General features: G+C 55.6%; 2 protein-coding genes and 1 pseudogene across 3 annotated transcripts; all 3 read left to right on the top strand.

The window, feature by feature from the left end:
• The first annotated feature begins 2,959 nt into the window (after nt 1-2,959).
• On the top strand, nt 2,960-11,508 carry LOC130538784 (ran-binding protein 9-like; annotated as a pseudogene).
• Nucleotides 11,509-11,878: 370 nt separating this feature from the next.
• rnf182 (ring finger protein 182) lies at nt 11,879-13,504 on the top strand. Its single transcript, XM_057056699.1, has one exon. The coding sequence runs from the start codon at nt 12,513-12,515 to the stop codon at nt 13,245-13,247; it is 735 nt and encodes a 244-aa protein (XP_056912679.1). The 5' UTR covers nt 11,879-12,512; the 3' UTR covers nt 13,248-13,504.
• Nucleotides 13,505-14,414: 910 nt separating this feature from the next.
• On the top strand, nt 14,415-25,935 carry ranbp9 (RAN binding protein 9). 2 transcript variants are annotated; one of them, XM_057056696.1, is made up of 14 exons: nt 14,415-15,191; nt 16,716-16,827; nt 16,987-17,039; nt 17,969-18,136; nt 18,598-18,620; nt 21,335-21,519; nt 22,341-22,453; nt 22,531-22,639; nt 22,713-22,867; nt 22,988-23,141; nt 23,249-23,367; nt 23,463-23,614; nt 23,697-23,808; nt 24,181-25,935. In XM_057056696.1, the coding sequence occupies exons 1-14, from the start codon at nt 14,975-14,977 to the stop codon at nt 24,309-24,311; spliced, it is 1,803 nt and encodes a 600-aa protein (XP_056912676.1). In that variant the 5' UTR covers nt 14,415-14,974; the 3' UTR covers nt 24,312-25,935. The 2 variants fall into 2 exon arrangements, with proteins under 2 accessions (XP_056912676.1, XP_056912675.1); XM_057056695.1 differs by having other exon boundaries at nt 14,419-15,191; nt 23,246-23,367.
• Nucleotides 25,936-26,437: the final 502 nt, after the last annotated feature.

The raw sequence follows: 26,437 nt of genomic DNA, 5'->3' as shown, positions 1-26,437 counted from the left end.
CAAGGCTTTTGTATTTTGACTATTGTTTTGAAGGACAAAATGTTTGGACTTCCTGTCTCGTTGACTCCATTTTAACACCTGTGACGTCACACAGGTGTTAACTTTGATTGATGCAAAATGCACAAATGTGGTGTTATGAAATAAATGTTGTGTAATGACTGTTGTGATCTTTAATGCCGATGTTGGCCAGGTCCCACCTGTTCCAGCTGTCCCCCTGCCCTAGCTGCCCCAGCTGTCCCCCTGTCCTCGCTGCCCCCCTGCCCCAGCTGTCCATTGCCCTAGCTGCCCCAGCTGTCCACCTGTCCGAGCTGCCCCCCTGCCCCAGCTGTCCCCCTGTCCTAGCTGCCCCAGCTGTCCCCCTGTCCTCGCTGCCCCAGCTGTCCCCCTGTCCCAGTTGTCCCCTGCCTCAGTTGTCCCAGCTGTCCCCCTGTCCTCGCTGCCCCCCTGTCCTCGCTGCCCCCCTGCCCCAGCTGCCCCCCTGCCCCAGCTGTCCCCCTGCCTCAGTTGTCCTAGCTGTCTCACCTGCCCCAGCTGTCCCCCTGCCCCAGCTGTCCCCCTGCCCTAGCTGCCCCAGCTGTCCCCCTGCCCTAGCTGCCCCAGATGTCCCCCCTTGTGGACACACACCATCACCACCACCAGGTGCTTCACCAGTGTATGACTGATGACGTCATCACTGATACAATCACATGACCGAGAATCAAAGACGAAGTGAAATGACGCCGATTGTGAATCAGTGTCTGGTTCTATTTTCTATGATGTAAAAGAAGAAAGACCAGAACCAGAACCGACGATCCGACACCAGTCCGTGTGGCCAAAGGTGAGAGCTGAACCAGCACCCACGCTGACGAGGCAGCTCGTTTGGCACCTGATGACATCATGAATGGGTTCTGGTGCCCTAAAGGTCCTCCCAGTACCTGTGGACCAGTTCTCAAAGTCCAGACGGGACCAGGGGTCCACGGCCGGCACCAACGATGAGGATCGCTTTCCTCCTGTCCTGTATGGGGATCAGTCAGGCGATCGAGTGATCCACGTGGTTCTGATGGAACACTCACACCCCTGACACACACTCACACCCCTGACACACACTCACACCCCTGACACACACTCACACTCCTGACACACACTCACACAGAGGGGGTCAGAGGGGAGCCAGGGGTCAGAGGGGAGCCAGGGGTCAGAGGGGAGCCAGGGGTCAGCCAGAGGTGGGTCAAAGGTGAGCCAGGGTCAGAGGTCAGCCTGGTGTCCCTGGTGTGTTCCACTGGTACTGGGCCATACAGCAGAGGTTCCCCAGCAGCTGGACACTGTTGTGGAACCAGAACCAGAACCAGACTTTACTGGCTGGATTTTGAGTGGCTGAACACAAATGGCTGATGTGACGTCTGGTGGTGGTTCAATGTTGGTGTGTGTGTGTGTGTGTGTGTGTGTTGGTGCGCTGTGTGTTCACACGTCCTCATTGGCTCACTGGTTTCTCCTCTGACTCTGTCCCAGGATGGGACAAGCGCTCGTATGGTTACCATGGAGACGACGGACACTCTTTCTGCTCCTCTGGCACCGGGCAGCCGTATGGACCCACGTTTACGACGGGCGACGTGATTGGCTGCTGCGTTAACCTCATCAACAACACCTGCTTCTACACAAAGAACGGCCACAGCCTCGGTGAGGACCAGGCGTGTGCACGACAAGCACAGCCACGCATAGCATAGCAGCAGCACCACAGCAGCAGCACCACACAACAGCACAGCAGCACCACACAGCAGCACCACACAACAGCACAGCAGCACCGCACAGCAGCGCCACAGCAGCAGCACCACACAGCAGCACAGCAGCACCATACAGCAGCAGCACCACAGCAGCAGCGTTACTGCCGTCTGACTGCCGTTGTCCCCTGCCTCAGTTGTCCCAGCTGTCCCCCTGTCCTCGCTGCCCCCCTGCCCCAGCTGCCCCCCTGCCCTAGCTGCCCCAGCTGTCCCCCTGCCCTAGCTGCCCCAGATGTCCCCCCTTGTGGACACACACCATCACCACCACCAGGTGCTTCACCAGTGTATGACTGATGACGTCATCACTGATACAATCACATGACCGAGAATCAAAGACGAAGTGAAATGACGCCGATTGTGAATCAGTGTCTGGTTCTATTTTCTATGATGTAAAAGAAGAAAGACCAGAACCAGAACCGACGATCCGACACCAGTCCGTGTGGCCAAAGGTGAGAGCTGAACCAGCACCCACGCTGACGAGGCAGCTCGTTTGGCACCTGATGACATCATGAATGGGTTCTGGTGCCCTAAAGGTCCTCCCAGTACCTGTGGACCAGTTCTCAAAGTCCAGACGGGACCAGGGGTCCACGGCCGGCACCAACGATGAGGATCGCTTTCCTCCTGTCCTGTATGGGGATCAGTCAGGTGATCGAGTGATCCACGTGGTTCTGATGGAACACTCACACCCCTGACACACACACTCACACACCCCTGACACACACTCACACCCCTGACACACACTCACACTCCTGACACACACTCACACCCCTGACACACACTCACACCCCCGACAACAAACAAAAGATCGAGCTAGCCGAGCTGAGCTCATTACACTTTGTCGATCCGTCTCGCTTAGCGTCAGTTGTGAGTTTGCTCCTGGCAACGACCGTCTCTTCTGCCTTTTAGCCACTTTGCGCCGCTCCTACGCGCCTCGCCACCTCCCGCGGGTGTCTCTATTCGTAGCCGTGTGTCGACTAATGTCATTCTGAGCAATTTGTGCGATCGCTTCGCCTTTCCTGATCGAGCTAAACGCGTTAGCCTGATTAGCAAGTAGGCTAGCTCGCACTGGCTGCCTCTCAACGACCAGCGAAGCCAGTTAGCCTAGCCTGCTAGCTAGCTTTGCTAACCCCCTTTAAAACTTGACACTGACGGACACAAGTGGCTCTGGCTTGTTGCTGACAAGCCAAATCACCAAGACTCGTTTCGCCGTCATGTCTGGACAGTCTTCTGGAAGTGGCTTTCTCATGTCGGCCGTTGTCCACGGAGACTCGCTCCTGAACGAGCAGGAAAAGGAGCTCAGTCAGAGACTCCGACGGCTTTATCCCGCAGTTAATGAAAACGAGACGCCGCTTCCCCGCTCCTGGAGCCCGAAAGACAAGTTTAGATACGTCGGCCTGTCTCAGAACAACCTCCGCGTTCATTACAAAGGTATGACACGACGACACACTCGACACTTTAATGCTGCAACGCTGAAGGCGCTGAAGTTTGCTAACGTTAGCTTTGTCCAACGTTTGGAGGAGCCCAGCCAGCTGCTAAAAACAAAGTAGGCTAGGCTAGCTAGGCTAGTAGCTGAGCAACAACAAGGCAGAGGACATCTTGCAACCCGACCAGCTGGCGAGGTGTTTCCTCGGCCAAAACCCTACAACTAGGTCGGAGGCTTGGTGGCCACCGTGTTAACCAGTTTACCAGTTTTGTGACCAGTCGCTGACGTCAGTGTCAAGCTGCCAAGTTTAGGCCATTTTAAAATCGCGTAAAAACGAAGGATCAGAATAAAAAAAGTAGTTTTTAATGCTGCTTGTGAGGAACCAGCGCGGGGACGGAAGGACGTCCACAGTAGGTCCATATGGGACAATATAGCATGATCAGACTGGGGAGGACAAGGGCCTTGGGAAGTGGACACTGGTGTCAGGGGGGACACTGGTGTCAGGGTGGACACTGGTGCCAGGGGGGACACTGGTGCCAGGACACACATACATATGTGGTGGATCTTCCTGTCTTCTACTGTCTTCCACCACAGACCCATGTGGGACCAGGCTCTCCCGGGCCCAAATGTCCCCACATGTCCCCACATGTCCCCTTCCCACGGCTCCTTCCTTGTGTCCTCGTCCTTTCCTGCTTCATCAGAAGACATTAGTGGACGTTTACATTTGACTGTCTCCACACTGGGACGGTCTGCATTGTTGACACACTGATTAAGGACAACTGATCCCAGAGTGTTATTACACAATGGCGGTCACATTTGTGTTATTACACAATGGTGATCACATTTGTGTTATTACACAATGGTGGTCACATTTCTGTTATTACACAATGGTGATCACATTTGTGTTATTACACAATGGTGATCACATTTGTGTTATTACACAATGGTGGTCACATTTGTGTTATTACACAATGGTGGTCACATTTGTGTTATTACACAATGGTGGTCACCATCAGCATTGATCAGGTCCTGAAGCTTCAGTGTGAGTGATCTGTTGATCATCACATGTCCGTGTGTCTCACCCCTCACTTCCATCCCATAATTCCTTGCGGCTGGGTCAGAGCGTTTGGTTCCTGCTCACTGATCAAAGCAGCCAGAACCTCCAGCAGATGATGAAATCTAGAGATCTAAAGAGATCAACCTCGGAATCTCAGGGGAGAAACCTCTAGTCAACAAACCAGTTGATCTTTCTTTAACTAGCAGGGCTCATTAACTAGCAGGGGTCACTAACTAGCAGGGGACATTAACGAGCAGGGCTCATTAACTAGCAGGGGTCACTGACTAGCAGGGGACATTAACGAGCAGGGCTCATCAACTAGCAGGGGTCACTAACTAGTAGGGGTCACTAACTAGTAGGGGTCACTAACTAGCAGGGCTCACTAACCAGCAGGGCTCACTAACTAGCAGGGCTCACTAACCAGCAGGGCTCACTAACCAGCAGGTCCTGTGCCAGCGATGCTGTAACTAGTCTGACCCCTGCTCCCCCAGGTCATGGGAAGACCCCCAAGGACGCGGCCTCTGTGCGGGCCACCCACCCCATCCCCGCGGCCTGTGGCGTCTACTACTTTGAGGTGACGATCATCAGCAAAGGCCGCGATGGGTGAGTGAAGGACGGGAGCAGAGCGGGTCCAGCAGGGTGGTAGAACCTCCCCAGGACCTCCAGAGACCCCAGCAGCCTCCTGGTCCTGGTCCTGGTCCTGGTCCTGGTCCTGTCCTGGTCCTGGTCCTGGTCCTGGTCCTGGTCCTGGTCCTGCTCTTAGTTCTTGCATCATCTGGCGCCTCCTCACCCCTGTGTTGCTCCCTCAGGTACATAGGCATCGGCCTGTCGGCGCAGGGCGTCAGCATGAACAGACTCCCCGGTGAGACGCCCGTCTGCCTGCCTGTCTGTCTGCTCGTCTGTCTGCCTGCCTGTCTGTCTGTCTGTCTGCCTGCCTGTCTGTCTGTCTGTGTGCCTGTCTATCTGCCTGCCTGCCTGCCTGTCTGCCTGTCTGACTGTCTGCCTGTCTGTCTGTCTGACTGCCTGTCTGTGTGCCTGCCTGTCTACCTGCCTGTCTGCCTGTCTGTGGGTGGGTCCAGTGTCCACCTGTCCCGTGGGCACAGACAGGTTGGAGAGTAGAGACGGAGGTCCAGAGGGTTTAACTGGGCCGGTTCTGACAAAGCAGACAGATGATTAGTGGGCAAATGGAGGTCAGGATGTTTGAGATGGCAGCCCCCCCCCCCCCCCCCCCCCCCCCAGTGGTTGTGGGTGGGGGTTATCAGTGACGGAGGCCTGGACCCACCCAGGAGCTGGTCCAGATAACAGGAGGCCCAGAGCTCAGCGCAGAGTCCCTGGTGACAGATAAAGGCTCTTTAAACAAGCTTACTGGGAGATGGGGGCCAGGGGTCAGCCGGGGTCAGAGGGGAGCCGGGGTCAGAGGGGAGCCGGGGGTCAGAGGGGAGCCGGGGGTCAGAGGGGAGCCGGGGTCAGAGGGGAGCTGGGGTCAGAGGGGAGCCGGGGTCAGAGGGGAGCCAGGGTCAGAGGGGTCAGAGGGGAGCCAGGGGTCAGAGGGGAGCCAGGGGTCAGAGGGGAGCCAGGGGTCAGAGGGGAGCCAGGGGTCAGCCAGAGGTGGGTCAAAGGTGAGCCAGGGTCAGAGGTCAGCCTGGTGTCCCTGGTGTGTTCCACTGGTACTGGGCCATACAGCAGAGGTTCCCCAGCAGCTGGACACTGTTGTGGAACCAGAACCAGAACCAGACTTTACTGGCTGGATTTTGAGTGGCTGAACACAAATGGCTGATGTGACGTCTGGTGGTGGTTCAATGTTTGTGTGTGTGTGTGTGTGTGTTGGTGCGCTGTGTGTTCACACGTCCTCATTGGCTCACTGGTTTCTCCTCTGACTGTCCCAGGATGGGACAAGCGCTCGTATGGTTACCATGGAGACGACGGACACTCTTTCTGCTCCTCTGGCACCGGGCAGCCGTATGGACCCACGTTTACGACGGGCGACGTGATTGGCTGCTGCGTTAACCTCATCAACAACACCTGCTTCTACACAAGAACGGCCACAGCCTCGGTGAGCACCAGGCGTGTGCACGACAAGCACAGCCACGCTCGCATAGCGCAGCAGCACAGCAGCAGCACCACACAGCAGCACCACACAACAGCACAGCAGCAGCACACAACAGCACAGCAGCACCATACAGCAGCAGCACCACAGCAGCAGCGTTACTGCCGTCTGATTTCAGAACACGAGGAATCAGATTTGTGTGTGTGTGTGTGTGTGTGTGTGTGTGTGTGTGTGTGTGTGTGTGTGTGTGTGTGTGTGTGCGCGCGCGCGTGCGTGCGTGCATAATGATGGACTCTCTGCTCTTCTCTGCAGGTATCGCCTTCACAGACCTCCCCGTAAGTACTCGGACTACAGCCTGATCCAAGGAACCTGTTACTTCCTCTGATGAATGCAAATTGTAGGACATGAAGCTATTTATAGAGATGTTCCCACTGGACCCCCCCCCCCCCCCCCGAAGCATCACAACACTATTATTATTATTATTATTATTATTATTATTATTATTATTATTATTATTACTACTCTAATGTGCTGGTGGCTTCTGGAACCGGAACAGAATCAGCTCTGCTGCCTGTTTCTAAGTCCTGGATCCTGAAGATGTGAAGAAGCTGCAGCTCCTCTGTTGTTCCCAACATTCCCTCCAGCAGCAGCAGCAGGAGACTGGAATCCCCAACATCTCCTTCAGCCGCACACACTTTGAACCTTTGCTGCAGACAACGAGATCTAACTTTAGGACGTTAGAGGAGGAAACCAGGGACGACTGGAGCGTTGCTGAGCTGCTGCTGTGGAACCACCCACCAATGGGTGGAGAAGAAGGTGGCTCCAGCTGGAGGTGGCTCCAGCTGAGGGTGGCTCCAGCTGAGGGTGGCTCCAGCTGAGGGTGGCTCCAGCTGAAGGTGGCTCCAGCTGAGGGTGGCTCCAGCTGGAGGTGGCTCTAGCTGGAGGTGGCTCCAGCTGGAGGTGGCTCCAGCTGGAGGTGGCTCCAGCTGAGGGTGGCTCTAGCTGGAGGTGGCTCTAGCTGAGGGTGGCTCTAGCTGGAGGTGGCTCTAGCTGAGGGTGGCTCTAGCTGGAGGTGGCTCCAGCTGGAGGTGGCTCCAGCTGGAGGTGGCTCCAGCTGAGGGTGGCTCTAGCTGGAGGTGGCTCTAGCTGGAGGTGGCTCTAGCTGGAGGTGGCTCCAGCTGAGGGTGGCTCTAGCTGGAGGTGGCTCCAGCTGAGGGTGGCTCTAGCTGGAGGTGGCTCTAGCTGGAGGTGGCTCTAGCTGGAGGTGGCTCCAGCTGGAGGTGGCTCCAGCTGAAGGTGGCTCCAGCTGAGGGTGGCTCTAGCTGGAGGTGGCTCTAGCTGGAGGTGGCTCTAGCTGGAGGTGGCTCCAGCTGGAGGTGGCTCCAGCTGAAGGTGGCTCCAGCTGAGGGTGGCTCTAGCTGGAGGTGGCTCCAGCTGAAGGTGGCTCCAGCTGAGGGTGGCTCCAGCTGAGGGTGGCTCCAGCTGAGGGTGGCTCTAGCTGGAGGTGGCTCTAGCTGGAGGTGGCTCCAGCTGAGGGTGGCTCTAGCTGGAGGTGGCTCTAGCTGGAGGTGGCTCTAGCTGGAGGTGGCTCCAGCTGAGGGTGGCTCTAGCTGGAGGTGGCTCTAGCTGGAGGTGGCTCCAGCTGAGGGTGGCTCTAGCTGGAGGTGGCTCCAGCTGAGGGTGGCTCTAGCTGGAGGTGGCTCCAGCTGAGGGTGGCTCTAGCTGGAGGTGGCTCCAGCTGAGGGTGGCTCCAGCTGGAGGTGGCTCTAGCTGGAGGTGGCTCTAGCTGGAGGTGGCTCTAGCTGGAGGTGGCTCTAGCTGGAGGTGGCTCCAGCTGAAGGTGGCTCTAGCTGGAGGTGGCTCCAGCTGAAGGTGGCTCCAGCTGAGGGTGGCTCTAGCTGGAGGTGGCTCCAGCTGAAGGTGGCTCCAGCTGAGGGAGGCTCCAGCTGAGGGTGGCTCTAGCTGGAGGTGGCTCCAGCTGAAGGTGGCTCCAGCTGAGGGTGGCTCTAGCTGGAGGTGGCTCTAGCTGGAGGTGGCTCTAGCTGGGGGTGGCTCTAGCTGGAGGTGGCTCCAGCTGGAGGTGGCTCTAGCTGGAGGTGGCTCTAGCTGGAGGTGGCTCTAGCTGAGGGTGGCTCTAGCTGGAGGTGGCTCCAGCTGGAGGTGGCTCTAGCTGGAGGTGGCTCCAGCTGAGGGTGGCTCTAGCTGGAGGTGGCTCTAGCTGAGGGTGGCTCTAGCTGGAGGTGGCTCTAGCTGGGGGTGGCTCCAGCTGAGGGTGGCTCTAGCTGGAGGTGGCTCCAGCTGAGGGTGGCTCTAGCTGGAGGTGGCTCTAGCTGGAGGTGGCTCCAGCTGAGGGTGGCTCTAGCTGGAGGTGGCTCCAGCTGGAGGTGGCTCTAGCTGGAGGTGGCTCTAGCTGGAGGTGGCTCCAGCTGAAGGTGGCTCTAGCTGGAGGTGGCTCTAGCTGGAGGTGGCTCCAGCTGAAGGTGGCTCTAGCTGGAGGTGGCTCCAGCTGAGGTGGCTCTAGCTGGAGGTGGCTCCAGCTGAGGTGGCTCCAGCTGAAGGTGGCTCTAGCTGGAGGTGGCTCTAGCTGGAGGTGGCTCCAGCTGAAGGTGGCTCCAGCTGGAGGTGGCTCCAGCTGAGGGTGGCTCCAGCTGGAGGTGGCTCCAGCTGAGGGTGGCTCTAACTGGAGGTGGCTCTAGCTGGAGGTGGCTCCAGCTGAGGGTGGCTCCAGCTGAGGGTGGCTCCAGCTGGAGGTGGCTCCAGCTGAGGGTGGCTCTAACTGGAGGTGGCTCTAGCTGGAGGTGGCTCCAGCTGAGGGTGGCTCCAGCTGGGGGTGGCTCCAGCTGGAGGTGGCTCCAGCTAGAGCCACCCTCAGCTGGAGCCACCTCCAGCTGAGGGTGGCTCCAGCTGGAGGTGGCTCCAGCTGGAGGTGGCTCCAGCTGAGGGTGGCTCTAGCTGAGGGTGGCTCTAGCTGGAGGTGGCTCTAGCTGGAGGTGGCTCTAGCTGGAGGTGGCTCTAGCTGGAGGTGGCTCCAGCTGGAGGTGGCTCCAGCTGAGGGTGGCTCTAACTGGAGGTGGCTCTAGCTGAGGGTGGCTCCAGCTGGAGGTGGCTCCAGCTGCTGGGGAGCGTCGCCGTCGTTGGTCACCGGTGGAAACGGAGCGAGACGCTTGTGCTGCCTCAGAGGGAGCTGATGGGATCAGCAGCGTTTTCATGGCAGCAGAAAATAAGAGTCTTAGCCACAACAATAATCCATTGAGCAACCAAACGGGCTTGGCCAGGAGCCAGACATTCATGTTCCTCTAATGCCGGATCGTCACGTACGTCACCTCGGCGCCGCTGACCTTTGTGGTTATTGGACCGTGACAGCAGCACAACACAAACGGACCTTTTGTAAGAGCTCCTATGAGGACTCGGATCCACCTCAACAGGAACCATTCTGAGGGCTCCTTCTTAACATTCTGCACACATCTGCCTGTCTGCCTTCCTGTCTGTCTGCCTGTCTGTCTGTCTGTCTGTCTGTCTGCCTGCCTGTCTGTCTGTCTGCCTTCCTGTCTGTCTGTCTGTCTGTCTGCCTGTCTGTCTGTCACATGCTCTGGATGCTCTGCTGTGGGAAGCGGAGCAGATCTTCCATGTCGTCCTACACACTTGTCCTTGTGGTCGTGCATGAGTGATCCTTCTGGATCACCTGTTTAGCTCGTTCACTGGATCTCCTGAGGTTCTTCATGTGGCCACAGAAGCTGTGATCTTCTGCCTCGTCTCTGGTTACAGCTCTTTAAATGATGCCAGTAGATTTGGATATTGTGGACAAACGGGTTCCTCAGATTTCCTCAGTTTTCTCCTCGTCTCTTTGTTCTCTCATGTCTCACCGCTGCAGCCCAACCTGTACCCAACGGTGGGTCTCCAGACCCCCGGGGAGGTGGTGGATGCTAACTTTGGGCAGCACCCTTTTGTCTTTGACATTGAAGACTACATGCGCAAGTCCATCATTAGTGACGTCCAATTACAGGAGGTAAAGCTGAGTAATGAAATGTGTGTGTGTGTGTGTGTGTGTGTGTGTGTGTGTGTGTGTGGTGTGTGTGTGTGTGTGTGTGTGTGTGTGTGTGTGGTGTGTGCGCATCATCCACTAATTGGACAGAATTTTCAGAGCAACAACAGATCAGGCTCGAAAATTCCAGCTCTGGTTCATTCAGACGTTCCTTTGTTGTCTGTTTGTGCTCCTCGAATGCTGTGTTAACAGTTAGCTCTCCTCCCTCTCTCCTCCCTCTCCTCTCCTCCCTCTCTCTCTCCCCCTCTCCCCCCTCTCCTCTCCTCCCTCTCTCTCCCCCCTCTCCCCCCTCTCCTCCCTCTCTCTCCCCTCTCTCCCCTCTCTCCTCCCTCTCTCCCCTCTCTCCTCCCTCTCTCTCTCTCTCCCTCTGGACCTCTCACAACCTTCACTTATGGGAACCTTTCTGATCCAGGACCTGAACCGGTCTCTCCAGGACCTGAACCTGTCTCTCTAGGACCTGAACCTGTCTCTCTAGGACCTGAACCTCTCTTTCCAGGACCTGAACCTCTCTCCGGGACCGGAACCTCTCTTTCCAGGACCTGAACCTGTCTCTCCAGGACCGGAACCTCTCTCCAGGACCTGAACCTCTCTTTCCAGGACCTGAACCTCTCTCTGGGACCTGAGCCTGTCTCTCTAGGACCTGAACCTGTCTCTCCTGGACCTGAACCTGTCTCTCCAGGACCTGAACCTGTCTCTCCAGGACCGGAACCTCTCTTTCCAGGACCTGAACCTGTCTCTCCAGGACCTGAACCTCTCTTTCCAGGACCTGAACCTGTCTCTCCAGGACCTGAACCTCTCTTTCCAGGACCTGGACCTCTCTCCGGGACCTGAACCTGTCTCTCCAGGACCTGAACCTCTCTTTCCAGGACCTGAACCTGTCTCTCCAGGACCTGAACCTCTCTTTCCAGGACCTGAACCTCTCTCTGGGACCTGAACCTGTCTCTCTAGGACAGGGGTGGGGAACCCCCGGCCTCCGGGCCGTATACGGCCTACGAGACCATTTCTACCGGCCCGCAACGCAATAAGATTTTTAGATTTTATATGTGCACTTATACAGTGGGACCGTTCGCTAAACTCCGCGAGCTGCGAGTAGCAGCGGTAGCGTATTTTTGCCTTTCGTATCCTGAAATTTCTTTCGTAACAAGAGGAAATATTTTCCCGTTTTCTGAGATAAAACAGACGGTTATGTTATGTCCGAGTCAAGGTCAGGGTCAGTGAACACAGCATGTGATGTACGTAGTGGGCTGGACTGATTGACACGGACGAAAAATGCATAGCGAAACACGCTAAACTCGACGAGTTGAAAGGACAGATGAGTTTGGATGAAATTAACGCTCTTCGCCGGAGTTTGGAGGCTCAACAAGCAGCTTTCACACGACCATGTACCGACAGAGAGAATATTACGCGTGCAAGTTTTGTGGTGAGTGAATTAATAGCCACGAAGCTGAAACCTCACACCGAAGGAGAGTTCGTGAACGCGCCTCGTAGCCGCCGCTGAGGCGCTCGCGCCGGACAAAGTAAAATGTTTCAAAGCGTGAATTTTTTTCTATTGAACTAAGACATATTGTTATGATTCCAGTGGATAACGGTATGTTTTTATGGTCAAGGAATCTAAATATGTAGTCAAAGTATATGTGGGACTAATATTTATGGTGGAAATCACAATATGCCAGGAATTGTTGTGCTTGGCGGAGGTCTGCGCTCTCCGAGTGCTTTCTAGTTGTTATTATTATTGTCTTTATCTTTCTTTCTACATTTATTTTCTTGATTATCTTGTTGTATTGCAGTTTTTGTGAGTAGAGGCCTCGAACAGGCCCTTACGGGTCTCTTGCCTCAACTCTGCACCTTTTTATTGTTTTGTATGATCATGAAAACATATTTTACTTGTTTGTCATTTTATTCTATTTTTTTTGGTGATTTTATATGCATGTGTGCTAAATAAATAATTCAAACTCAAATGCAGCAATCATGAGACTTAGTAACACAGTGGTTATAGACTTTTTTTTTTGCATCCCTATGTGTTCATAATAGTATGGCCCTCGGAGGACTTTATAAAAATTGAAATGGCCCTCGATATGAAAAAGGTTCCCCACCCCTGCTCTAGGACCTGAACCTGTCTCTCCAGGACCGGAACCTCTCTTTCCAGGACCTGAACCTGTCTCTCCAGGACCGGGACGGTAAGCGAGATGGTGGTTGGGCTGCACAGCAAGGACGATGGTGGAGGCTTTGTGGACATGCTGAGCCCAGAGGAGCTGGAGTGTAAGATCTGCTCCTGCCTGTACAACCTGGGCATCTGCAGGCCCAAGGTCCTGGAGTGCTGCCACCCTCTGTGCAGCAAGTGCCTTGTGAAGCTCCAGGACCTGGCGGAGTCGCCTCCCGGCGCCGTGGTGTGTCCGTTCTGCCGCTACGTCACCAGGTTGCCCGGGGAAGCGGTGAGCAGCCTCCCAGACGACTGCAACCTGCTGGCAGTTCTGGCTCTTCGGAGCAGGAACCAGAGGAACCTCCACGTGCACACAGAGGGGAGCACAGAGCTGGTTCTCAGCCCCCGATGTCTGAGCTCCCTGGTCAGGGACTCTTGTGGGAATCCTCCTTCCTCTTCCTCCTCCCCCACCTCCTCCTCCCTCCGCACCTCCTCTAACTTTGTGGTTATCACCATCACAGAGCCCCCGAGAGCCCCAGAGGTCCTCCACCCCCGCTCCCTCAGCCTGGGCCCGCCCCGCTGGACTCTGTGGAGCCGTGGCTCGGCCCGAGCGCTGGTCCGGCCGGCGGTGCTGCTGGTGAGCCTGGTTCCTGCCGGCCTGGTCATGGTCACAGCTTACGGCTTCTGCCGGTGCGTCTGCCACCAGCTGCAGGACCGTGCGCCGCCGTCCTGGACCCAAACGGACCCGCTGGGCTCCGTCAGGGGTCGAAGCGGTGGATGAAGGTCAGCGGGGCCAGAACCTCCTCCTGCACGCTGAGAACTGTTATTCATGTTTCCCGTCTTCTCGTTAGTTTCGGTGCTAAATTTGATGTCCTTTAAATCACGTTTTTGCTCCACAAAAACAGAGACAACGTCATTTCCTCCCCAACCGCCGGCGTTGCCCACGGTAACGGCATTTGGAAACACGACCATTTGACACGTATCAATATGTAGACACATTTGGTGCAAGCTGCGCTTGGAATAAAATCTTGATGCGAATATTTGAGGTCACTTTTTGTCTTTGCTGAGATTTTGGTCACTGAACAAAAATGTGAATCTGCACATTTATTCACACAACTGAAAAGGGTCAAAAAGCCAAAAATGTAACGAGCAGTAAAGGTCAGTGGACGCAACTTCCTGCTCCTGTCCGCGTGAGCCCGCGGGGAATAAAACAGAAAAGCGAAGAGAACTTCGGCCTGTTGCATGTCCGAGCCGCCAGGTGGCGCTGTGACGCTCAGCATCATTTCAGGGTTCACCTGAGGTCACTTGAGGTCACCTGGAGACACCCCGGAGCTGCAGCCACATCAAAGCATGACAGTAACGCTCCACGGCTCCAGGAGAGACGGGTCAGGATCTTCGACCGTTCTCACGGGATGGCGTGCAGGACTCAAGCTCCTCCCTCCAGATGGCCACGCCCTCAGACCAGAGCTGAAGGAACCCGGCGTGGTTCCTCAGTGGTGCAGGACCTGGCCTGACCCTCCTCTGAGCCCATCGGCAGCGTTCAGAACATCTGTTGGTACCGCAGGGCGCCGTCCTCGTGCCACTGGCGTTCACACTCGAGGACGCTTCCTGAGACTCTTAATGAAGTTGAGCCTAATCAATCACATCCTGCTTTGATCTCAGGCTTCTATTGGCACCCTTGGAGGGTCCAGCTCTTTAACCTCTGCAGGGTTGACTGTAAAAACCCTCCTGGCGCTGCCTCAAAGACGAGGACATGTCCTCGGTTGGACGCGCTCAAGCCGGTGTCCAACTGTCCTGCTTGAGCGTGTCCCTCATCGGAGCGACCGAAATGTTTTTTTAAAAGTCACAATAGTGACCTTGATGGCAGATTGCCTTTATTAATAGCCTGGCCGAGCTGTGACCAAGTTTGCTCAGCTATTTTTAAACAGAAGCGGGGACATAAAGCACCGGGACGGTGGCTGCGGGACCCCCGGCAACAGATTCCCGGTGACTCGGTCCCGTCGCTCTGCTCTGCGGGCTGTTTGTGCCACATTCCCGTCGGAAGTGAGGGGCTCCAGCCGGCCAATCACAGTTGCGGGAACACTCCGACAACAAACAAAAGATCGAGCTAGCCGAGCTGAGCTCATTACACTTTGTCGATCCGTCTCGCTTAGCGTCAGTTGTGAGTTTGCTCCTGGCAACGACCGTCTCTTCTGCCTTTTAGCCACTTTGCGCCGCTCCTACGCGCCTCGCCACCTCCCGCGGGTGTCTCTATTCGTAGCCGTGTGTCGACTAATGTCATTCTGAGCAATTTGTGCGATCGCTTCGCCTTTCCTGATCGAGCTAAACGCGTTAGCCTGATTAGCAAGTAGGCTAGCTCGCACTGGCTGCCTCTCAACGACCAGCGAAGCCAGTTAGCCTAGCCTGCTAGCTAGCTTTGCTAACCCCCTTTAAAACTTGACACTGACGGACACAAGTGGCTCTGGCTTGTTGCTGACAAGCCAATTCACCAAGACTCGTTTCGCCGTCATGTCTGGACAGTCTTCTGGAAGTGGCTTTCTCATGTCGGCCGTTGTCCACGGAGACTCGCTCCTGAACGAGCAGGAAAAGGAGCTCAGTCAGAGACTCCGACGGCTTTATCCCGCAGTTAATGAAAACGAGACGCCGCTTCCCCGCTCCTGGAGCCCGAAAGACAAGTTTAGCTACATCGGCCTGTCTCAGAACAACCTCCGCGTTCATTACAAAGGTATGACACGACGACACACTCGACACTTTATTGCTGCAACGCTGAAGGCGCTGAAGTTTGCTAACGTTAGCTTTGTCCAACGTTTGGAGGAGCCCAGCCAGCTGCTAAAAACAAAGTAGGCTAGGCTAGCTAGGCTAGTAGCTGAGCAACAACAAGGCAGAGGACATCTTGCAACCCGACCAGCTGGCGAGGTGTTTCCTCGGCCAAAACCCTACAACTAGGTCGGAGGCTTGGTGGCCACCGTGTTAACCAGTTTACCAGTTTTGTGACCAGTCGCTGACGTCAGTGTCAAGCTGCCAAGTTTAGGCCATTTTAAAATCGCGTAAAAACGAAGGATCAGAATAAAAAGTAGTTTTTAATGCTGCTTGTGAGGAACCAGCGCGGGGACGGAAGGACGTCCACAGTAGGTCCATATGGGACAATATAGCGTGATCAGACTGGGGAGGACAAGGGCCTTGGGAAGTGGACACTGGTGTCAGGGTGGACACTGGTGCCAGGGGGGACACTGGTGTCAGGACACACATACACATGTGGTGGATCTTCCTGTCTTCTACTGTCTTCCACCACAGACCCATGTGGGACCAGGCTCTCCCGGGCCCAAATGTCCCCACATGTCCCCTTCCCACGGCTCCTTCCTTGTGTCCTCGTCCTTTCCTGCTTCATCAGAAGACATTAGTGGACGTTTACATTTGACTGTCTCCACACTGGGACGGTCTGCATTGTTGACACACTGATTAAGGACAACTGATCCCAGAGTGTTATTACACAATGGTGATCACATTTCTGTTATTACACAATGGTGATCACATTTGTGTTATTACACAATGGTGATCACATTTGTGTTATTACACAATGGTGATCACATTTGTGTTATTACACAATGGTGATCACATTTGTGTTATTACACAATGGTGGTCACATTTGTGTTATTACACAATGGTGATCACATTTGTGTTATTACACAATGGTGGTCACATTTGTGTTATTACACAATGGTGGTCACCATCAGCATTGATCAGGTCCTGAAGCTTCAGTGTGAGTGATCTGTTGATCATCACATGTCCGTGTGTCTCACCCCTCACTTCCATCCCATAATTCCTTGCGGCTGGGTCAGAGCGTTTGGTTCCTGCTCACTGATCAAAGCAGCCAGAACCTCCAGCAGATGATGAAATCTAGAGATCTAAAGAGATCAACCTCGGAATCTCAGGGGAGAAACCTCTAGTCAACAAACCAGTTGATCTTTCTTTAACTAGCAGGGCTCATTAACTAGCAAGGCTCACTAACTAGCAGGGCTCACTAACTAGCAAGGCTCACTAACTAGCAAGGCTCACTAACTAGCAGGGCTCACTAACTAGTAGGGGTCACTAACTAGCAGGGATCATTAATTAGCAGGGGACATTAACTAGCAGGGCTCACTAACTAGCAGGGCTCACTAACTAGCAGGGCTCACTAACCAGCAGGGCTCACTAACCAGCAGGTCCTGTGCCAGCGATGCTGTAACTAGTCTGACCCCTGCTCCCCCAGGTCATGGGAAGACCCCCAAGGACGCGGCCTCTGTGCGGGCCACCCACCCCATCCCCGCGGCCTGTGGCGTCTACTACTTTGAGGTGAAGATCATCAGCAAAGGCCGCGATGGGTGAGTGAAGGACGGGAGCAGAGCGGGTCCAGCAGGGTGGTAGAACCTCCCCAGGACCTCCAGAGACCCCAGCAGCCTCCTGGTCCTGGTCCTGGTCCTGGTCCTGCTCTTAGTTCTTGCATCATCTGGCGCCTCCTCACCCCTGTGTTGCTCCCTCAGGTACATGGGCATCGGCCTGTCGGCGCAGGGCGTCAACATGAACAGACTCCCCGGTGAGACGCCCGTCTGTCTGTCTGCCTGCCTGCCTGCCTGTCTGCCTGCCTGTCTGTCTGCCTGTCTGTCTGCCTGTCTGTCTGCCTGTCTGTCTGCCTGCCTGTCTGCCTGCCTGTCTGCCTGTCTGTGGGTGGGTCCAGTGTCCACCTGTCCCGTGGGCACAGACAGGTTGGAGAGTAGAGACGGAGGTCCAGAGGGTTTAACTGGGCCGGTTCTGACAAAGCAGACAGATGATTAGTGGGCAAATGGAGGTCAGGACGTTTGAGATGGCAGCCCCCCCCCCCCCCCCCCCCCCCCATGGTTGTGGGTGGGGGTTATCAGTGACGGAGGCCTGGACCCACCCAGGAGCTGGTCCAGATAACAGGAGGCCCAGAGCTCAGCGCAGAGTCCCTGGTGACAGATAAAGGCTCTTTAAACAAGCTTACTGGGAGATGGGAGCCAGGGTCAGAGGGGAGCCGGGGGTCAGAGGGGAGCCGGGGGTCAGAGGGGAGCCAGGGTCAGAGGGGAGCCGGGGGTCAGAGGGGAGCCGGGGGTCAGAGGGGAGCCAGGGTCAGAGGGGAGCCGGGGGTCAGAGGGGAGCCAGGGTCAGAGGGGAGCCGGGGGTCAGAGGGGAGCCAGGGTCAGAGGGGAGCCAGGGGTCAGCCAGAGGTGGTCAAAGGTGAGCCAGGGTCAGAGGTCAGCCTGGTGTCCCTGGTGTGTTCCACTGGTACTGGGCCATACAGCAGAGGTTCCCCAGCAGCTGGACACTGTTGTGGAACCAGAACCAGAACCAGACTTTACTGGCTGGATTTTGAGTGGCTGAACACAAATGGCTGATGTGACGTCTGGTGGTGGTTCAATGTTTGTGTGTGTGTGTGTGTGGTGTGTGTTGGTGCGCTGTGTTCACACGTCCTCATTGGCTCACTGGTTTCTCCTCTGACTGTCCCAGGATGGGACAAGCACTCGTATGGTTACCATGGAGACGACGGACACTCTTTCTGCTCCTCTGGCACCGGGCAGCCGTATGGACCCACGTTTACGACGGGCGACGTGATTGGCTGCTGCGTTAACCTCATCAACAACACCTGCTTCTACACAAAGAACGGCCACAGCCTCGGTGAGGACCAGGCGTGTGCACGACAAGCACAGCCACGCTCGCATAGCGCAGCAGCACAGCAGCAGCACACAGCAGCACAGCAGCGCTACAGCAGCAGCACCACACAGCAGCACAGCAGCACCGCACAGCAGCGCCACACAGCAGCACCGCACAGCAGCGCCACACAGCAGCACCACACAGCAGCACACAGCAGCACCACAACAGCAGCAGCACCACAGCAGCAGCACACCACACAGCAGCACCACACAACAGCACCACAGCACCACACAGCAGCAGCACCACACAACAGCACCACAGCACCACAGCAGCAGCACCACACAGCAGCACCACACAGCAGCAGAGCAGCGTTACCGCCGTCTGATTTCAGAACACGAGGAATCAGATTTGTGTGTGTGTGTGTGAGTGTGTGTGTGTGTGCGCGTGTGCGTGCATAATGATGGACTCTCTGCTCTTCTCTGCAGGTATCGCCTTCACAGACCTCCCCGTAAGTACTCGGACTACAGCCTGATCCAAGGAACCTGTTACTTCCTCTGATGAATGCAAATTGTAGGACATGAAGCTATTTATAGAGATGTTCCCACTGGACCCCCCCACCTCTGAAGCATCACAACACTATTATTATTATTATTATTATTATTATTATTATTATATTATTATTATTATTATTATTATTATTATTACTACTACTCTAATCTGCTGGTGGCTTGTGGAACCGGAACAGAATCAGCTCTGCTGCCTGTTTCTAAGTCCTGGATCCTGAAGATGTGAAGAAGCTGCAGCTCCTCTGTTGTTCCCAACATTCCCTCCAGCAGCAGCAGCAGGAGACTGGAATCCCCAACATCTCCTTCAGCCACACACACTTTGAACCTTTGCTGCAGACAACGAGATCTAACTTTAGGACGTTAGAGGAGGAAACCAGGGACGACTGGAGCGTTGCTGAGCTGCTGCTGTGGAACCACCCACCAATGGGTGGAGAAGAAGGTGGCTCCAGCTGAGGGTGGCTCCAGCTGAGGTGGCTCCAGCTGAAGGTGGCTCCAGCTGAGGGTGGCTCTAGCTGGAGGTGGCTCCAGCTGAGGTGGCTCCAGCTGAGGGTGGCTCCAGCTGAGGGTGGCTCCAGCTGAGGGTGGCTCCAGCTGAAGGTGGCTCCAGCTGGAGGTGGCTCCAGCTCCAGCTGGAGGTGGCTCCAGCTCCAGCTGAGGGTGGCTCCAGCTGGAGGTGGCTCCAGCTGGAGGTGGCTCCAGCTCCAGCTGAGGGTGGCTCCAGCTGGAGGTGGCTCCAGCTCCAGCTGGAGGTGGCTCCAGCTCCAGCTGAGGGTGGCTCCAGCTGGAGGTGGCTCCAGCTCCAGCTGGAGGTGGCTCCAGCTGGAGGTGGCTCCAGCTGAAGGTGGCTCCAGCTGAAGGTGGCTCCAGCTGAAGGTGGCTCCAGCTGAGGTGGCTCCAGCTGAGGGTGGCTCCAGCTGAGGGTGGCTCCAGCTGAGGGTGGCTCCAGCTGAAGGTGGCTCCAGCTTGAGGTGGCTCCAGCTGAGGGTGGCTCTAGCTGGAGGTGGCTCCAGCTGAGGGTGGCTCCAGCTGAGGGTGGCTCCAGCTGAGGGTGGCTCCAGCTGGAGGTGGCTCCAGCTGGAGGTGGCTCCAGCTGAGGGTGGCTGTGGCTCCAGCTGAGGGTGGCTCCAGCTGAGGGTGGCTCTAGCTGGAGGTGGCTCCAGCTGGAGGTGGCTCCAGCTGAGGGTGGCTCCAGCTGAGGGTGGCTCCAGCTGAGGGTGGCTCTAGCTGGAGGTGGCTCCAGCTGAGGGTGGCTCTAGCTGGAGGTGGCTCCAGCTGGAGGTGGCTCCAGCTGAGGGTGGCTCCAGCTGAGGGTGGCTCCAGCTGAGGGTGGCTCCAGCTGGAGGTGGCTCTAGCTGAGGGTGCCTCCAGCTGAGGGTGGCTCCAGCTGAGGGTGGCTCTAGCTGAGGGTGGCTCCAGCTGAGGGTGGCTCCAGCTGAGGGTGGCTCTAGCTGGGGTGGCTCTAGCTGAGGGTGGCTCCAGCTGAAGGTGGCTCTAGCTGGAGGTGGCTCCAGCTGAGGGTGGCTCTAGCTGAGGGTGGCTCCAGCTGGAGGTGGCTCCAGCTGAGGGTGGCTCTAGCTGGAGGTGGCTCTAGCTGGAGGTGGCTCTAGCTGGAGGTGGCTCCAGCTGGAGGTGGCTCCAGCTGGAGGTGGCTCCAGCTGAGGGTGGCTCCAGCTGAGGGTGGCTCCAGCTGGAGGTGGCTCCAGCTGGAGGTGGCTCCAGCTGAGGGTGGCTCCAGCTGAGGGTGGCTCCAGCTGAGGGTGGCTCCAGCTGAAGGTGGCTCCAGCTTGAGGTGGCTCCAGCTTGAGGTGGCTCCAGCTGAAGGTGGCTCCAGCTGGAGGTGGCTCTAGCTGGAGGTGGCTCTAGCTGAGGGTGGCTCTAGCTGAGGTGGCTCTAGCTGAGGGTGGCTCTAGCTGGAGGTGGCTCTAGCTGAGGGTGGCTCTAGCTGGAGGTGGCTCCAGCTGCTGGGGAGCGTCGCCGTCGTTGGTCACCGGTGGAAACGGAGCGAGACGCTTGTGCTGCCTCAGAGGGAGCTGATGGGATCAGCAGCGTTTTCATGGCAGCAGAAAATAAGAGTCTTAGCCACAACAATAATCCATTGAGCAACCAAACGGGCTTGGCCAGGAGCCAGACATTCATGTTCCTCTAATGCCGGATCGTCACGTACGTCACCTCGGCGCCGCTGACCTTTGTGGTTATTGGACCGTGACAGCAGCACAACACAAACGGACCTTTTGTAAGAGCTCCTATGAGGACTCGGATCCACCTCAACAGGAACCATTCTGAGGGCTCCTTCTTAAACATTCTGCACACATCTGTCTGTCTGCCTGCCTGTCTGTCTGCCTTCCTGTCTGTCTGCCTTCCTGTCTGTCTGCCACATGCTCTGGATGCTCTGCTGTGGGAAGCGGAGCAGATCTTCCATGTCGTCCTACACACTTGTGGTCGTGCATGAGTGATCTTTCTGGATCACCTGTTTAGCTCGTTCACTGGATCTCCTGAGGTTCTTCATGTGGCCACAGAAGCTGTGATCTTCTGCCTCGTCTCTGGTTACAGCTCTTTAAATGGTGCCAGTAGATTTGGATATTGTGGACAAACGGGTTCCTCAGATTTCCTCAGTTTTCTCCTCGTCTCTTTGTTCTCTCATGTCTCACCGCTGCAGCCCAACCTGTACCCAACGGTGGGTCTCCAGACCCCCGGGGAGGTGGTGGATGCTAACTTTGGGCAGCACCCTTTTGTCTTTGACATTGAAGACTACATGCGCGAGTGGAGGACGAAGATCCAGGCCCAGATCGACCACTTCCCAATCGGAGAACGTGAAGGCGAGTGGCAGTCGATGATCCAGAAGTAAGTTCAGTCAAGAATCATCTGATCCTGACGTCAGAAATATTGAACCGTGACTCTAGGTGGGGTCCACGGGGACACTCATGTCCCTAACGGCTCAGGAGGAGCACCGCCATTACCTTTAAGATACAAATGAAGGGAAACTGATGGAGCCACCTGTGTATGTTGGCTGGTTCTGTCTGTAGCCTGTGGGTGGTTGGACGGTGTGGAGCAGCCGACCCAGACGGAGCCCTTCAGAGCTGGGATGCACTCTCTCGTTAGCCGTGCCCTGATGGGATTAGCTCTGCGTTGCTATGATTACTCATCCTGAATGGATTTAATCTCCATTTGATGGGGGATTGGGCGTCTGTGTGGGGGGAGGGGAGCCTTGATCCAGGGAACGTCGTGTGGCAGCCTGCAACAAGAAGTTTAAGCTTTCAGGATGGGGGGGGGTGATGTCATTGTGGAGCACGGATCTGCCAGATAACACACCTGTAACACACCTGTAACACACCTGTAACGCACCTTTACACACCTTTTACACACCCTTAACACACCTTTACACACCTTTACGCACCGTTAACACACCTGTAACACACCTGTAACGCACCTGTAACGCACCTTTACACACCTTTACGCACCGTTAACACACCTGTAAGAACACCTTTACACACCTTTTACACACCGTTAACACACCTTTACACACCTGTAACACACCTTTACACACCGTTAACACACCTTTACACACCTGTAACGCACCTTTACACACCTGTAACACACCTTTACACACCTTTACACTCGGAAGCTCGGTGGTTTGACCCCCTTGTGCTTGTGGTCCCTGTCAGGATGGTGGCCTCCTACCTGGTGCATCACAGTTATTGTGCCACAGCTGAAGCTTTTGCCAAATCCACAGACCAGGCCGTGCACGAGGAGCTGGCCTCCATCAAAAACAGACAGAGTGAGTGGCTGCCTGATCACCAGCGCTCTGACACCATCACAGCACCAGAGTTCTGATGCCACCTTTGTGATCGACAGAGATCCAGAAGCTGGTGTTATCAGGTCGGATGGGCGAGGCCATCGAGACCACCCAGCAGCTCTACCCCAACCTCCTGGAGAGAAACCCAGACCTGCTCTTCATGCTCAAGTAAGACCGAGTCCAGAACGGCGAAGCAGCCCGCACCTTCAGCGAGGCTTTATCGGCGTGTTCCCGCCTCCAGGGTGAGGCAGTTCATCGAGATGGTGAATGGGACGGACAGCGAGGTGAGGTGTTTGGGAGGACGCAGCCCAAAGTCTCAGGACAGTTACCCCGGCTCCCCCCGGCCCTTCGGCAGCCCCAGCCACAAACCCAACAGCTCGCAGCCCTACCTCTCAGGTACGAGCCAGCTGTGCCTCACATCTGCACGTGTGCCCCCCCCCACACGTCTGCTGGCTGGGGGACACTCAGCAGGTGCAGGTGAACTCCTCACTGTCTAAGTTCTGCTGCTGTTTCCAGGATACGACAGCAACTGTTGCAACGGCGTGACGACCAACAAGAGCCACAGCTCCTCCCCCCACAGTCACAAGTCCTGCCCCGCGGGCTCCGGTCCCAGCCCCCCAGGGTCTGACCTTAGCCTCAACGGGAGCCGCAGCCAACAGACCATAAGCAGGTCAGAATGCATCCTGAAATCCCAGATGGCGGGAAAAGACGGCGATTAGCATCCGTTAGCATCCAGATGTTTCCAGCAGCTCCGTCTGTCTCTGTCTCCCTCAGTAGTGACGTGGACATGGAAGTTGACCACTTCACCAACGGAGTGACAGAATCCTCCTCCAATGGGTTCCTCAACGGCAGCTCCAAACACGCCACCGAGCCCGAGGACTGCGAGGCCGACATGGGTGGGTGGAGCCTGGAGCCGTTCTGCTCCCGCCCCCCCACACAGAGACCTGCCCCCCCCGCTATCGTGCTAACGCTGCCCCTGTTGCTGTTGCAGAGGTGGAGTCTGCCCAGAACAAGAGGCAGCTGTGTGGCGGCAGCCAGGCCGCCATCGAGAGGATGATCCACTTTGGCAGAGAACTGCAGAGCATGAGCGAACACCTGCGCCGGGAGTGCGGCAAGAACTCGGCCAACAAGAAGATGCTCAAGGTAAAACCGCTGAAATGGTGGAAGGGGTCCATCCATCAGGTCTCAACGGAGGTGTGACCCGTGACCTGCTGTGGTGTTGCAGGACGCCTTCAGCCTGCTGGCCTATTCGGACCCCTGGAACAGCCCGGTTGGATACCAGCTGGACGCCATTCAGAGAGAGCCCGTGTGCTCCACCCTCAACAGTGCAATATTAGGTAGGCCGGCGCCGCCATCAGCATCGCCCGTGGAGGCATGAGCACACGCAACACCGGGCTCTCCATCTGGACCGTCTTCGGTTCACCTGGATGAGGCTCGAGGAGAAGTGGGTCAGCAGCAGCTGGACGTCAGTCACACATGCTCGCAGATGTTTGGCAGCTGTGACATCATCCAGAATTCCAGGATAATCACAAGAACAGGGAAAGAAAAGGGTTTAGGAGCCATTTCCAGCTGTGCTCGGTAGTTTAGTGCTACAGGAATATTCACAGAACTTAAGATTTGGAACATAAACATTGTAGAATCAGGAGCCGCGCGTCGGCTTGGACTGTTTTGTCCTCACGGTTGACTTTTCTCTCCCTTCTTGTCCTCAGAGACCCACAACCTGCCCAAGCAGCCGCCCCTGGCTCAGGCCGTGGGCCAGGCTGCCCAGTGCCTCGCCCTCATGGCCCGGACCGGCAGCGGCTCCTGCGCCTTCGCCTCCGTGGACGATTACCTGCACTAGCTCTGTAGAGACACACACACACACACACACACACACACACACACACTCAGATCTGTTCAGAAACGCCTCCTCCCACCTCCTCCCACCTCCTCCATCAGTGTATTTATGTTTGTGGAGGAGTCGCTCCTCTGCACATTAACTAGTAGAGTTAAACCAGGTCACTCACTTCCTCTTCTGCTTCTCCTGACTTGGAGTTGCTTCTGGGCAGACTGTTGCGCATACACACACACACACACACACACACACACACACACACACCACACACACACACACACACACACACACACACACACACCCTCCCTCCTTGGCTGGCCTCACAAACCCACCCCCGACCTCCAGCACCTGGAGCCGTCTGCATCGACCTGCCGGACAGCAGGGGGCGCCAGCCAGGAGCGGGCAACTTGAAAATCCTCGGAGAGCTAAACTAGTGCAGAATCAGGTCACCCGGGGGGACGAACTGGTGAGAAAGAACTCTGGGTCACACATAAGTTTAAAAATAACAACAGCGAAACAAAGCGGGGCGTGAGGGCTGTGAACCTGCCCCCCGTACCGGCAGCCCCCCCTCCAGCCCCTGCACCCCCCCCCCCCCCCCCTTTCACTCAACTTCAGGACTTGGCTGAGATGGAGCGACGCATGTGGACTTTACTGAAGCCAGAAAATGGGTCTTTTCCTTGTTTTTATCCTTTTGGTTTTGATTGGCGATGTGGGGACGGCCGTCGCCTGGCTCCTGTTTTTGTTTTTAGTTTTCCAGGTTTACAAGGTGCGGTGCAGAAGATGACTATTATTATTATTATTCTAATCATCATTATATTAATTATTGTTACTTGCATTCACAGTATATTTGTTGTGCGCCAGCAAGAGCAAATTCCACCAACTTGCTATAATAAAGGTCCCAGTTCCACCGACGAGCAGTGACCAGCGTGTGTACGTGTCAGCATTTAGGAAGAATTTATCCAAATGATATCAGCGATATTTAGATTCTGCCTGGTGTTCCTGGACCCCTGCAGCAGCCCGTTTTCCTCTTCAGTTCCCCCAGAAACGTTCTGACTGCTCAGACCTTTACGCTCGATCTGACCTTCAGTCCTTTAAAAAAAGGAAGAAATGTCCAACTTTTGATTGAAAGGTGATTTTTTTTTTTCCCCTTTTCTGCCTCCTCGGATGTTTTATTTCCCGTTAAACGACCCAGCGGTTGTTGCTCTACCATTGCTACCTGAGCCAGGCCTCAGGACCCCCCCCACCACCCCCCCACGGGGCTGTTTCAGATTTTGCTCTTTTTGAGCAGCAGTGGAAGAGAAACGAGCCACGTTAATCACTCTGGATATTGGGACGAGAAGCAGCAGACGAACACGCAACCTTCAGTATTGTCAACTGCACCAAATAAAGAACCAAATATTTGGGATGTCGGCGCCGCAGCAGGTTTGTCAGAAACAGGAAGTGTCTCTTGCTCCTTGTGACATCATCTCCCTTTTCCTGGTGTGGAGCTGAGTTTTGCTGTAACTTTTCTGTTGTTTCCTTTCTTGGCTCGCGGTCACGACCTCATTTAGAAAACTTTAGACAAAGTGTCTGTTGTCTGTTTGAGTACGGTCGAAAACCTATGCATGCCCGAGTAAAGTGGTCAGATCAAGTTAGATGTCTCATCTTTTCATTGGTTCTCCTTCTGTTTCGCCCGTTTGGTGTCTCGAGGACGATGTCCCCCAGGTTGTCCACTGCTGACTGACATGTGAGGGTGGCCAGATTTCTATTAAACTACAAATGTTGCTGCTGTCTGTCTGGATGCTGCGTGAAGGCCGCAAGATTGCAACCCAGCTTAGTTAAAATCTGTGTGAGATAAAGAGTGTCGTAGCCACGGGCGATGGGCGGGGCCTAGTGAAGTCCACCACCAGGGGGCGGTCAAGACACTCGAAGTGGTCTATGACGTCACTTTGGGGGTCGTTTTCATCGTTAAATAAAGCTATCAAATATCTTAAAGAACTATTTAACTCATTTATTGCAAAAGAGAACTGCCACTCGGTCCATTAGCGCCACCTGCTGGACCTAAATGCTCTAGTTCACAAACGCCACAGCAGCTTAACCATCTCTGGAGGGAATGAGACGGCAATTTAATTTCTTTCCTAAATCTGCTCCAA

The sequence above is a fragment of the Takifugu flavidus genome, chromosome 15 (assembly GCF_003711565.1).
Source record: "Takifugu flavidus isolate HTHZ2018 chromosome 15, ASM371156v2, whole genome shotgun sequence".
In the NCBI taxonomy this organism is placed as follows: Eukaryota; Metazoa; Chordata; class Actinopteri; order Tetraodontiformes; family Tetraodontidae; genus Takifugu; species Takifugu flavidus.
The sequence above is the reverse complement of the archived record's forward strand: the minus strand, read 5'-3'. Positions and strand labels throughout refer to the sequence as shown.

Excerpts from the sequence above, each read along its gene's own strand:
- rnf182 (XM_057056699.1), top strand. The coding sequence starts at position 12,513 with ATGGTGGTTGGGCTGCACAGCAAGGACGATGGTGGAGGCTTTGTGGAC.
- ranbp9 (XM_057056695.1), top strand. The coding sequence starts at position 14,975 with ATGTCTGGACAGTCTTCTGGAAGTGGCTTTCTCATGTCGGCCGTTGTC. Across the intron at positions 22,640-22,712 it reads GACCTGCTCTTCATGCTCAA|GGTGAGGCAGTTCATCGAGA; the intron begins GTAAGACCGAGT and ends TCCCGCCTCCAG. Across the intron at positions 22,868-22,987 it reads CTCGCAGCCCTACCTCTCAG|GATACGACAGCAACTGTTGC; the intron begins GTACGAGCCAGC and ends TGCTGTTTCCAG.